This window comes from Drosophila sechellia, chromosome 3L (genome assembly GCF_004382195.2).
Source record: "Drosophila sechellia strain sech25 chromosome 3L, ASM438219v1, whole genome shotgun sequence".
Lineage (NCBI taxonomy): Eukaryota > Metazoa > Arthropoda > Insecta > Diptera > Drosophilidae > Drosophila > Drosophila sechellia.
In genome coordinates this window covers 3,095,492-3,108,718 of record NC_045951.1, presented here as the reverse complement: position 1 = coordinate 3,108,718, position 13,227 = coordinate 3,095,492, and the positions used below count along the sequence as shown (strand labels likewise).

The 13,227-nt window shown below is 43.1% G+C and overlaps 1 protein-coding gene and 1 non-coding gene across 6 annotated transcripts; both read left to right on the top strand.

Moving 5' to 3' along the window:
- The first annotated feature begins 55 nt into the window (after positions 1 to 55).
- LOC6610559 (prominin-like protein) lies at positions 56 to 13,191 on the top strand. 5 transcript variants are annotated; one of them, XM_032717747.1, is made up of 15 exons: positions 57 to 137; positions 761 to 919; positions 6,525 to 7,056; positions 7,118 to 7,265; positions 7,324 to 7,452; positions 7,510 to 7,697; positions 7,760 to 7,924; positions 7,989 to 8,119; positions 8,175 to 8,510; positions 8,571 to 8,680; positions 8,743 to 9,688; positions 9,749 to 9,888; positions 10,336 to 10,395; positions 10,480 to 10,653; positions 11,726 to 13,191. In XM_032717747.1, the coding sequence occupies exons 3-15, from the start codon at positions 6,654 to 6,656 to the stop codon at positions 11,835 to 11,837; spliced, it is 3,042 nt and encodes a 1,013-aa protein (XP_032573638.1). In that variant the 5' UTR covers positions 57 to 137; positions 761 to 919; positions 6,525 to 6,653; the 3' UTR covers positions 11,838 to 13,191. The 5 variants fall into 5 exon arrangements, with proteins under 5 accessions (XP_032573641.1, XP_032573638.1, XP_032573640.1 ...); XM_032717748.1 differs by lacking the exon at positions 57 to 137 and adding an exon at positions 153 to 259; XM_032717749.1 differs by lacking the exon at positions 10,336 to 10,395.
- Positions 5,710 to 5,782, top strand: Trnam-cau. The gene has a single exon. It is a non-coding gene; the product is annotated as a tRNA-Met (tRNA).
- Positions 13,192 to 13,227: the final 36 nt, after the last annotated feature.

Here is a 13,227-nt window from a genome sequence, read left to right as displayed (position 1 = left end):
AGTATTTAATTTCGGCGTATTTTTGCGCATTTATCTAAGCCACGAACGGGTATTCCCTAGTTCCGCGCACGGTCACACTGGTCCAGAACTCTTTGAAATGCGAAGTTTTTCGATCGGATAAATTTGGAATAGAAAAGGTGAACATCCGTGGCAGATCTAGTCTGAATGGAGCGTGCCTTCGCGTGACTGAAATCCGATTGGCCACGCCTACTGCCACGGGAAAATATGAAAAGCGAGTGAAAATCACAACAAACGACAGGTGTAACTGGCAAACAAAGAGCAAAATGTTTCGAAAGGGCGGTGCAGTGCAGTGATACATACAAAAACAACGCCAACTAAATATATATATATATATGTATATGTACAACATGTGTGTGCGTGCTCGTTTTGAAATCGCTTAAAGAGAATTACTAGGGTTTAATAAATATCCATGTTTTCCATGGAACTTGCTACCAAGAACTCAAATTAGGCCAAAAGGGCCACTGGAAGCTGGAAAAGTGGGGAATCCTCGTTGCACCAGCGACCTTAATTTTGTTGTTTTTTCTTTGTTCAACGAACTTTCCCATCGGTTTTGATTTATCTGTTAATATTACCCGAAATTCGATTGGAATTTTACACGATTTATCTCGAAAACACGGACAACCATTAGTTTTGTAAAACGAAGCCCAAGTCATTTTTAAAAGTTGAACTGCACTCTTAGCTGTCCAAATTGGGTGTTTTATTGAAAGTCCGGCGACGTAATCCTCCGCTTCCCTTCCAGCATCCGTTGGGGGATACGAGCCTGGAAGTCTGAAACTGCCACCGATCGCTGGATCCTACGGCTAATTGGATTTGGACGCCCCGTCGCATCATCATCATCTTTCACGAGCCCGAGTCCAACAGCCAGCTTAATTGGCTTAGGCGGCGGTTGTCGATGTTGGTGAGTGTCCGTCGGCTCATTTATGCTGTTTATTTCAATTTACCCAGCCCGAGAAGCGAGTTATTCAATTTGCGGTGTCGAATTAGTGGGTATAGCGCCCTTCCTGTCTCGAAATTTATGCTCCACCCACCCTTCTCGCCCAGAATTCCCACCTGGCGGTGTGCATAATTAATACGCGGCACTGCACTAATTGCTCCATCCCAACAAAACACTAAAAAAAGGAACTCCCGCAGACACGCACCCGCAGATGTATATACACTATATATATATCGCTGTAGATATGTGCCACACATCCCTGACCTGAGATACGCAAGTGCGTGTGGTGGAAACGACACCCAGCCGAGCGGAATTTATTTATAGAGTTTCGGGGTCTATTCTATCATTACCCAGCCACACACTTTGCAGAACTCGGAAAAAAAGCCCCACGTTATAGTTTTAGCTTGAATAGGCAGAATTATAATCTAATAAAAGGGGAAGCATTTGTAGATTTCATTCGAAATATGAACCCGAATTAGAGCCGAGAAAAAAATAAACAAAATAAATAAAAAGCTCAGATGACTTTCAACACTAAGCGAATAAAGTTAGAAAAAAATTTAAAGCAAACCAATCATGATGATTCTAAAAAAAAATTCTAAAATATTCTCAAATTCAAATACGATAACGTTTTCAGAATGACAAGTCTGATTATAAATAATTAAATATAAAGCCACTTGTTCAAATAGCACTAATAAACAAGATATGTAGAATGCTAAATCCCAGCTGAAAGTTATAAACATAAGAATAAACACTGTACCAGTATTTATCTATATGAAAACTCCGAGATAAGCGCAGAGTTCAGAATCATTAATCAAATACTCCAAACGCAAATGGAGAACTTATGACGCTGGTCTGCCTTCGAAATCCGAAGACAAACGGAAAATGAAGACAAGTTCATCCAACGTTTACAATATGATAAGCGATTGGATAAGCTGGCAACAAATTTGCCAACCTTCATATCAGATTCGCTGAGCAAAGAAGCTGACTCAACTTCCAGTATAAAGATGATATAATGCATCTGCGAGCACGTGAGCATCTTTTGTTTCTCAGTGTACATGGCTTCCGTTTCTTCCTACTTCTCGATCGTCTGCACCTTTTTTTTATAACTTTTCAGTTCATTTCCGCCCCTTTTCTCCGACTTCCTTTGTTTGAATTCGTTCAGTTCAGTTCAGTTTTCATCTAAAGAAGTTTACTTTGTATCTGCTTGTGTGATTAGCCCATTTCTGCGCTTTTTATCGGGGAGTGAGTCAGTCACGAGAAACGAGTTTTTGCTTTGGCACGACTTCACTCCATCGGCAGGGCAACCTGTTCTCTTGCGATGTCTTTCGCCTCGAACCGCCGTCCATGGACTCCGCCTCCCCGCCGGCTGTTCCAAATTCGATGTGGATGTCACTTGGCGGAGGCGGTCCGAAATGAAAAGATGTAGATGCTGCAAAGTGTGTGTTCTCAATTCGGTCGCAAAGTTAGCTGCACTTTTCTGGGAAAAAGTTTATATTTATAAACTGATTAATCACACACATCCCACTTAGAATTTGAAGATGACTCTGGGTCATTGTGCCATCGTTGGATATCTCTGATGCAGACTCTTTCCTCGTAAATCAGGAAAGTTCAGTGCTGCTATATACTTTTTAAATGGTCTATATAAAACAATCTTATTGGCATCCATTTAGTAGAACTCTCGGAGTTCTTGAGAACAGCATTACTTGATAATTGCAGGAATATGTTCAACTGTGACATTATAAGAAATCGTTTTCAATTTGACAACTGCTAGACCACTTATTATTCCAAGTTATCAGCAGTGGTCATTGCTGTCTTGGTCGTCATAAAACCTATTTATTCTAGTATACATTCCAATAATAACTGCAGACGATTTACGTTCATGGGATTTCTTTCAAATATTTATTTACCACTCAGCCATTTTTCTTCGGGACTGGCATTGATTGTGGCTCTGTATGGATGGGTTGGGGGGAATTGTTGTTATTAATGCAACCTTAACTTTGTATTTAATTCTTTTGTTTATACAAGCCATAAGCAACCGACGCTCAGGTACCGTCATTAAGTTTATCGTGTTCGGATTCCACTTTTTGCTGATTTAGCCGCCAGCGGATTTTGAAGTACCTTGCACTTGGCGTTTCCGCAGATACAGTGGCCACTCGTTCTATTGGTCCGTGCCTGTGACCCAATACGGGTATCGCCAAATAAGTTTGTTTGTTTAACTTTGTCAACTTTCTCTCGTTGGCGCAAAAACCAGTTGGATTCAATCAGCTGGCTTGGAACAGACAAGCCATTCAATTGCATGAAATGGATTGTTGCCTTTGTTGTGATCTGTTGTTGACTCATGTTACCTAAAAGGGAAATTGTATTGCGATATCAAATACCTACTGACGACAATGGGTATATTGAATTCGTAACAGCTCGTTAAAGCTTGAACAATCTGGTTTATTTTGATTCGTTCTACTTCAGAGTTTGTTCTGTAAATTAACAGATTGCGAATTGTATACCTTTTATCGCCCTGGTTGTATTGTTATTTGTAAATAGACAGTAAAGTTGATTAATCTAGCAAGTTTATTAGAGTTGTGTCTGGATCTTGTTACTTTCAAAAGTCTAGATCATTTAAAAAAAAACTTTACGACTCGTGTTGTTGGCAATTTATAAGATTTGGATCCCAAATTCCGAGAATTGTGTACATTTTATTACCCGATTATTAGCATTACTTCGCATTGGCGTTATAGCCATTTTCCAAATAATAATAAAAATTCTATTGTATGCCGTCGGTATGCCCACTATGAATTTTTCATTTAATTTAGGTGTTTACCTCCTGCATGCCATAGCAGGGTTTTTATATTCCGGAAAGTTTGGTATTTTTCATATTAAATGATTATTATTTAGAATGTGTTTTTATAATTTCTTCGATTCTATAGAAAACCAGTTATACAAACAAATGTTTAAACAAATGCAAATGTGAAAGCTATCGTATTTACTTAAAGCAGCTGTCCATGAAATTGCATCCTTTTTTTTTGTAAGTTTATTGTGGTCGATATTTGTTTGTACATATATTTAAACATTCTATATATACAGTGTGGTTTATTATGTGCATTTTCCGCTGTGTAAAACTGAACTCCAACCGGAATTAAGGGCATTTTGCGTGTGGCCTTGCCGAGCGTTTGCCTGTTCCGCCCACTGTTCGAGGGAGTGCAGCATCCTTGCAGCCTCGCACTGCGCATGTTCCTGATGGCCATGATGTCCTCCCGCAAAGCCGAGGCTGCAAATTGTTTTGTTTTCTCTAAATTGCTGGGAGACGCGACCTCTGGCTATGCTTGGTACTCAGCATCTGCGATTGTCCTGCGAGCTCCCTTCTAAGTGAGATTTTCGAGTAGGGGAATGGCAGCAAACTTCGGGCAGGAGCAGCTTCTGGTTCGCAGCCCGCAGCGTAGCGCGTGTCAAGGCCGTTCAAAGGCTGCCCCACCATGGGGGTATAGAGAATTTTCTGCACAGTAGCGGTGCCAACGCAGCAAATGGAGCATCGGTTTTCCAGCGCCTTTAGTTTGTTCTCAGCCAGACAACGCGGCGTATACGCAATCGACACCAAACACTCGTCGTTCGCTTGTTTTGGACAGCCATTAAGACCCTGTCAGCAGGTGCAGTCCGCAGAAACGTCTATTTTTACACAGCCACCAACACGTCTGGTAATCCAGCTCTTTCCGGAAAGTAAGCAGGGTATGCTCGTAAAGAAAAGAGGGGCAACCTCGAGATAAGCAGGCGGCATTGCAGTGCTCCGAATGTGTATATAAATACGTATAGTGTTGCGACACTACATTCTGTCGCTGTTTGGCGGCACAACGGGGCCAGGGCGCAAGGGCTAGGCTATAAAGCATAATGCCATGGAAAGCCACCGAGCCGAGGGGCAGACCCTTGGCCGCTTCCCTTGTCCACTCGCCCACAGAGTTCAATAAACTTGTCGATTTCTTTGTCCGTCTATGGCTGTTGTGGTGCAAAGACAGTCGATGAGTGTAACTGCTGCTTGTTGCTCTGTTGCTCGCCTCGATGGCCATAAATTTACAGTTGCCAGTGGCGGGTATCAAATGAGCACACTCATTCGTATTCTTGGAGCTATGCTGGAAATATGAGCAAAGTTGATAGTGAGTAGGCAGTGCGATCGGATAATGCAAGCTCCGTCAGCAAATTCCTAGTATAAAAAAATTGTAAATTATAAACGCAAATCATAAAGTGCCCTTGCCGACCAATATTGTTGTGTGTGCTTAAGTACTCCAATATTTTTATTCCAAAATTCGAAGTACTTTTTATGGGTTTTATAAAGTTCTTAAAACGATCATATAAATGGTGAGGATGTGACTTGCATTTGAGTAATAAAGTATTGCAACATTTCCCGCGATGATAAAATGTTAATGCAAGTACATTTAAAAGTGTACATTTAATTGAGACATTATAGACATCAAATATTGATTAATTACCTGTGCTTTACAAAATCAAATGTGTTCATTTTTAATGTGATTTACACATTTATACACTTTTCGAGTGGCGTCAACAAGATAACGCTTCAGATTCGACATCGATAAGAATAGACTACAAAGTTCCTTATCTAATAATTTTAAACAAACACGTCGCACAGACACTTCATTCCTTCCAACAAATGTACCTACAAAACATACGTAAATATATTTATTTATGCGGTTAGGACTCGCAGACGTAGGAACCTTTGGCACAAGTTTGCTTTTGGCCGGCAACGTGTTCATGCCTCGATGGCGCAGTTGGCAGCGCGTAAGTCTCATAATCTTAAGGTCGTGAGTTCGAGCCTCACTCGGGGCATGTACGTTTTTTGTTTTGTTTTTAATTTGCCATTCCAAATATTGCAAATTTTTTGCTTATTTAGAATATTTCTTCAAGCTAGTAATTTGATAGTTGGGTAATGCAAGGCGACGCACGCAATGCTTCCGAGCATAGCTGGTCGACGCCAAAGGGACTTTCACCTCCCCGACAGAGAGATAACACCTGCCAACGGTGGGCAATGTGCCAAAGCCGAAGCTCAGTCCTTTGTATCGCCAGTGGCTTGCATTCTTGGGCAGCAAATGCCTCAGCCCATTGTCATCTTCTCGGCTTTTATTGACCTTAATTGATGTCAAGTGGATGTGAGATTGGCTCTGGGTGTGTGTTTGTGTGCGCGTTGCAATGTGGAACCAATCCTATCCAATGCCTGTGATGGGATTATGCCCCATTTTCCTGGACACACCAAGAAACAAATATATTTTATTGCCCCGGCCAAGCATTTCTTATTGGACGAGGACATGCTACTGCCACATTAGGGTGTGAGCTCTGCTCTGTCCTCGAATAGTCTAATTCATTCAGCTCTTTCTTTGTCTCACCCATTTCCATTTAAAAAAGGAAAGAAATTTAGATTAAAGATTAAGTCGATGGGTGTCACTTAAGAAGGTAAACTTACAGGATAGCGCTTAAGGCTGAGATCATCATATGAGTGGCTGACAATAACAACTGGCTCTATCTGAAAACTAAACTCCGTAATTAATCTTGAAATCCATTTTTCTGATTGCAGGCCACTGACGTGTGAAATGGGTGTGGGCTACTACACCGAAGGGAACACGATTAAGAGCAGCAGCTCATCACGTTAGTCAGTTTGAGGAAGCTTCTCCGAGACAGGAAGTCTTTTGAAAAGCAGTCGACCATGGGCGAAGTAGCTGCCACAGTCGAGCCTCTGGCCGCGGTCAAGTCGAAGTCCATGCGATCCCGGAAAAGACGGCAGCGTCGTAGGCGACAGATAGCCTATTTGGCCATATGTGGATTAAGTGTAGCCATATTCGGCTTCGCATTGGCCACGCTGATCAGGCCCACAACCGCCCAGGCTGATGCAGAGCCCGGGAGCTGGCGCAAGGGATATGTGGGCCATGGCACCACGCACGAACAGCTTGGCCAGCCCCATTGGCCACCAGTCGAGTACACCGTATACCGGCCGACGACCAACTACACAAAGGCACCACCACCTCCCACGTCGGCTATGAACCCCATTTTCAATTTTACACACTTTCTATATGACAAGGTTCTTTATAGGGATGAACCCATTCCGGAGGGTGAGTGACGTGCACATTGGATAAATAAAGGATAGAACACTTACTTCTCTTAATATTGCAGGTTACATTGTGGTAAAGAATTCGGACACTTTGAGCTTGGGTCCCAAGGTGGAGGAGAACGACTGGCGGGATCTATTGGCCCATTATTGGATGGTTCTCATCTGGGTTTTTATTCTCGTGGTGCTCATTATAGTCATACCGTTCATTGCGTGAGTCTTAAGAACGTTGATTCCATTAACGTAGATAACCAATATTTGTTCACCACAGCGTTTGCTATTGCTGTTTCTGTTGCTGCCGACGATGTCGTCAGGGATGTCCTCCGTGTACCAGCAAACAGGATGCTCAGCGGCGCTTCTGTTGTGGCATCTGTCTGTTGATCCTCATCATCGGACTGATGTAAGTGAAGGCACTTAACAAAGAAAAGCCATATTTGAAATGATCTGTCTTCTGCAGCTTTGGCATCATTATCGCCTTTGTGACCAACAAAATGATTGACAGCGGCTTTGCCGAGACTTCCGAGACAATGAAGCGCGGCAGCGAGGACACTTGCACTTATTTGAAGGATGTAGCCGATCACGTTTACCATCTGATGATGTACAACTACGAAGAGATGGAGACTCATGTGCTCGATCAATTAACCCGTAAATACAATAATGGATATCAATCCTTTGATTAGCTATTTAACATTAATGATCTTTTTTAGACGCTCACCGGCACATATTTTTGGATCTCTCCGACACATCGGAGAGTAATTCCTTGGCAGAAATGGAGCGGGTTTTGGAGAACATGCCCGAGGCTCTGGAGCTGATGAGGCAAGTGGAAAAGATGGAGAAGGATCTGCGCTTCTATGGCTCCCAATTAAGAGATGGTAAGGACTTTTAAAAAAGTCAAACAAACCGCAGTAAATAACAAAACGTCTCATTTAACTTCAGGCGTCCGTGGCATTAAACGAGATGTCAACTTCGCAGTAGCCAATCTCTGTCAACTGCAGATGTGCCAGAAGTTCCTGATTAGCAGCAATATCGAACATATTGATTCCTCGCAGTGCCTGCACTTCGACAACGTATGACTGGATCTCAATTTGTAACCACTAAATTATTAACCCCATCTTATTCTAGCTCCCGAACACCAAAGAATTTGTAGAGGGAATGGAGAATATAGTTGCAAATGAGTATTACGCTATACCTCAACGGGGACTCTCGCGTCTGAAAAAGGTTAGCGACAAGGTGAAGACGCAACTGTCTTTCGTGGTACCTCCCATGATGCGGGACTTAACAAAGGGCAGGACGATCTTCCGAGAACAGGCGACTAGTGTGCGCAACATTGTGGAGGGAGTACTAAGTGATATCCATTTAAAAACTCTGCACTCGACCAAGTCATTTGAGGACGTCTACGAGCGGTTTGGCCATGATAGAAACGTTGTCAGCCTGATTGTGTGCTTGCTTATCCTTCTGGTAAGGCGGATCTTACAGATTCCAATCAGAAGTCTTAACTAACGTATTCCCTTAAATTAGGTACTTTTTATTTTGATCTTTGCTCTACTGTGCGGTTGCTTTGGGCGCCGACGAACTGGATATGGTGATGAATGCTGCAGCAAGTCCACCGGAGCCACCTGCCTGCTTCTGTGAGTAGTTTTAACCGTATTCAGTTCAGCTTATTGATTCATTATTATGCTTACTCTTTTAGAGCCATACTGCTGATATTCTGCGTTTTCTCCTTCATCGCACTGGTTGGACTTTTCTACTTTATGCTGGGCATGGTAACCTACCAGGGTGCCTGTGCACCACTGAGAGATCAGGAGAACAACACATTGTTCCGGCAACTGGACGCGTCTATAGATCTGAATCACTATTTGCCACCATCTGAAACTAACAAGGAAGCGGTGCAACCACTAAAAATGTCGAGTGCAATCAGGGCTTGCCACGCCAATCAGACCATTTTCGAGATGATGCGTCAGCATAACATATATGACATTAACGATCTGTCTCGCATAAAGGTTATGTCACACTCACAGGACAATACAGATTCGATCAAGGTCTTCGACGAGGATCTGTCCACCGTGGTACTCCTGACGAAGGAAGAACGTGACGAGTTAAACACAGCGGGCGAGAGCAAGCTTGCGAAGTACCATAGCTCCCTGTACATGCCAAGCCTGTGCACCCAGTTCACGCCCATGAACCTGAACGCCCTGTCCGAGCAGCTGTACAAGCTATCCAACGATCTGGAGTACCCGGCATACGGCTGGGCCAAGGTGTCATTTTGGAATGAGGGCCTCAATACCAAGGCCTTCTATCGCAATTTCGTACCGAAGCTTACGAGCATCGTAGAGAAGATGAAGGCCAATCTAAAGAAGATCGACGAGTTAATTTCGTACGAGAACCACGACTTTACCAATACAATCAAAATTCTCACTGCCACGGCCGTCAACTCTGAACAGTTCATCCAAACGCGCGGCAAGGACTACATCAACGCCCTAGGAGGCAATCTAACAAAGTCCATTGACCAGATGATAGACGACTACATAGATATGATTATAAAGGAGGCCAACGAAAGTGTGGGTCATTGTGCACCCCTGTCGTATATATATTATCGTGGAGTCGATTTGATTTGCCACCGTATCGTGGATCCCATTGTGAGTTATAAGTTCTTAACAATGAAAAGGTTCCAAATTTAATGCAAATCATTTTTGCAGAATGGATTCTGGGTAGGCATACTGCTGTGCGCCCTGCTCTTCCTGCCCATCCTGTTCGTGGCCCACCGCCTGATGTGCCTCTACAAGAAAATCTATCCTTACCTGGCTACCGTAGGAGCCGCTGGAGTGGTCGAGGGGGGGTGAGTTAACTTCTTTGAACTACTAATAGCTTTCAGGCATCCCCGCTAAACCGCCTAACCCAAAGCTGTCCCATTTGCACGGGTGCTCCGTATGTGCCACCGCCTATAGTCACCTGCTCCGGCGGGCAGCAGGCTTATTGCGGCTGCCCCTCGGGGGCACCCACCCGCGGTGACGGTGGTGAAGATGCAATCCAAGCTGACGAAGCACGTGCAGTTTCCTGGGACGAGATTGAGGTGACCTTAAAGAAGTCAGATCGTGATCTCTCCGCCAGCAAAAGCAAGACAGACTAACACCTTGGGTTGGATTCCATTTTACCAAATAAACTTTTAGTATTTGTTTTATAAATGTATGCATGTACCGAAAAAAAAAATTCAGAGTTTGCACCATAACTAAGCCGTCCACATTCTTCTCATTTCACCGCTAACCCCGAATCATGCCGCCCACAGAAGCGACTATCTGTACGATGCTTATAGTGAACGTGATCGTGAACATGTACCATTGGCTAAGTAAGCTATCATCCAGTCACCTCTCTCTTTTCTGGCTAGCACTTTCTCTAAAGTCCTACTGTCCCATTGCATCTCCTCTTGCAGCGTTCCCAAGAAGCGTCGCAAGGCCTACGAGCGGCGACGTGAGCAGCAGGATTACTTCGAGGACGCCTCGCCCAGCGTTTCGCGGGGCAACCGCTCTGGCGGAGACCGTGGTGGCGGCGGAGGCGATGGAGCTCCTGGCAGCAGCAGCATGCGTTACAACGACATGGCGCCAACGTAAGTGATACTCCTCCACCACCCAGCGAATCCCTCTCCTGCTTTTAAGCTCTTGCTAATAGACTTTCCTATCATGATAATTGGTATAAGTAATATATAATGTAAAAAATATTTGATTATTACGAAAATCTTTAGCAAATCCCCCAGTATAATTTTACAATAGTTAATGCCTTGCAGCTGCCTAGTATTGACAAATAATTAGCTTGACCGCATCGATATCCAGTTTCCCTTGATTGTCTAGACCGCTGCTAAATCGCTATATAACGCTAATTTTTAATTTTGTTTAATTTAGCGCTAAAGGTGTGACCAATGGCACTCGGCCAAAGGCATTGGCGGCAGATGGTTTCTTTTAGGCATGGCCCGAATGCTAAGCGGTTTTGGTTTCTGCTCGGTAATGTGCCTTTTGAAAGACTGGATCGGTGTGCTTCCCCGACAGCCTCGATTCGAGTACATTTCCGACTGTTTGTGAAGAGACTGAAGACCCCAATCAAAAATTTGCTTATTTCCCTCTGTTTTCTCTTTGCGATCTAAACTTTATTTAATATTACATATTAATTTGTTCGTTTTTTCCGACTTGCTGAATGTAGTAAACAAACCTCTACGCATTTGCGTTCATTTCTTAAAACGCTTCAGTAAACAGTTTATTTCCTTAAAAACTTTTAATTCTATTCTGCAAGCACTCAGTCTCAAGTCGGTGAACATTTAAATGTTTGTGTATTGAATTCATATTGCTTATTGGATAAGCTTGCGACATTGCTGCTCCGAAGTTAAAGACACTTCTGGACACCATCTCTTAGCAGACAAGCCCCCAGCTCATTACTCAAAGCTTATCCTCCCAGTAAGCCCACCGATGGCCTCCCGCTGGTAAATGCCCGCTTTTTCATGACCAAGTGCCACTAACTCCGTATCGGGTTTCGATCTATGTTGACCAACTAATCTGATTAATCGCAGCTACTGCGCCCTCCTGTGTTTCTGTTTCTTTTCTGTGTTGTGCGTGAGTGTTCGCACTATAAATATTTAATACGCCCTGCATATTTCGCATGGACTAATTCGATTTAATTGCAATCCACAGGCACTGGGACCACGAGCCACCACGATACCACAATCCACCAGCTGCGCCGCCTTCCTCGGAGTACGAGCGTCCGCCGCCCTACTACTATCCGGGTGCCTCCGAGCAAGATTAGACGGACGGAGGCGGTTTGTTCGAGAGGTGGCAACATGGATGATTTTATTTTGAACCCACACGCCCACGGCCCCCTTTTCCCATATATACCCCCTACTGAGACTGTACTTTTAGTTAAAGGCCTATACAAAAAAATAACTGAAATTATATAATTTAATTAAGTAGTATCGTAGCATCACGTGTGTTATCACTTTGGCCCGGCCAGGAGATCTGCCATTGACCTGGAAGCTGGAGAATAACGAACGCATAGTTAATATTAAGTGCGGGCCGAAGCAAGAAAGCAAATACGAAAATTCTCAAACACCCATTTATAGTTACGTTAAAAAATGTTGCCAAAAGACGAGCACGATGTGACGGACGAATGCGGCGGGGATTGTCCCAGCCGAAGCATTTAATGAACCCTGGAGTCCGGAGACTCTGGGCCAGAGGGCCGAGCGACAGGCGTCGGATCTGATGAGTCCCTTGAAGAAGTTGGCCATTCGCCGGGTCGCACGGCCGCAGAAGCTTTAAGGAATCTCATAATTTTATTATGCACACACTCAGAGCAGGCGAGACATACCCAAAAGGGAAAACAAAACAAAATGAAATGAAAAGAAATCAATATCTAGCAAACAACTACATAAATATTAACCGATCAAAAACTTTATGGAATCTGTAAACTTCCCGGAAATCAAAATCGCGGTAAAGAAAATATGATCCAAAACACCAAAACTGCCATTTTAATTTAGAAAAGAGCAGAGCACAGAGTTGGGAGTTATTCAATGCATTTAATGTATTTATTTTAGAAACAATACACAATACTACACTCTTCCTTAAAACCGACAAATTGTGCATTCGGACACTGATAAACCAATCAAATAAAACCCCTAATCAGCTACAGATTCGAGATACAAATACTTTAAAGTAACACGTATTTTAACACGTTGTCATAGTTTAGTAAGAGAAAACCAAAACAACAGCAAAACAAACCCCTAAGCATTTAAACGTTTCCAATTGTATTGTCTTAGGAACTAAGGGCAAGCTGTAAGTTTCCAGAAACCTATAAACAACACCATACACAAATATACAGACTTGCGAGCATATTGTACGGATAACACAATTACATAATTTTTAGTATTATTATACAAGTAAGATGTATGTTGTATTTTACATTTGACGTACATTAAATGATTTCTGCTTAAGTCAAGTAACCATGTATCAATATTGCCCAGCGCAAGTAAAGATTATCGAATAAGACCCCGGAAAATACAAAACACAAGAAACCAACCCAGTTGCCAGTCAATCATCGAGCTCCGTTGATGGTTGTCTCTGTCGTTTGCAAAATTTTGTCAATAAACTTCAAGTGGTTTGATGTACGAATAAGCGAGTAGCAAAAATAATTGTTCTTGGGA

Bases quoted from the DNA above. Each gene is read 5' to 3' on its own strand.
- LOC6610559 (XM_032717747.1), top strand. From the start codon at position 6,654: ATGGGCGAAGTAGCTGCCACAGTCGAGCCTCTGGCCGCGGTCAAGTCG. The intron at 7,698-7,759 runs GTAAATACAATA...GATCTTTTTTAG, and splicing joins TGTGCTCGATCAATTAACCC to ACGCTCACCGGCACATATTT. The intron at 8,681-8,742 runs GTGAGTAGTTTT...TTACTCTTTTAG, and splicing joins GGAGCCACCTGCCTGCTTCT to AGCCATACTGCTGATATTCT.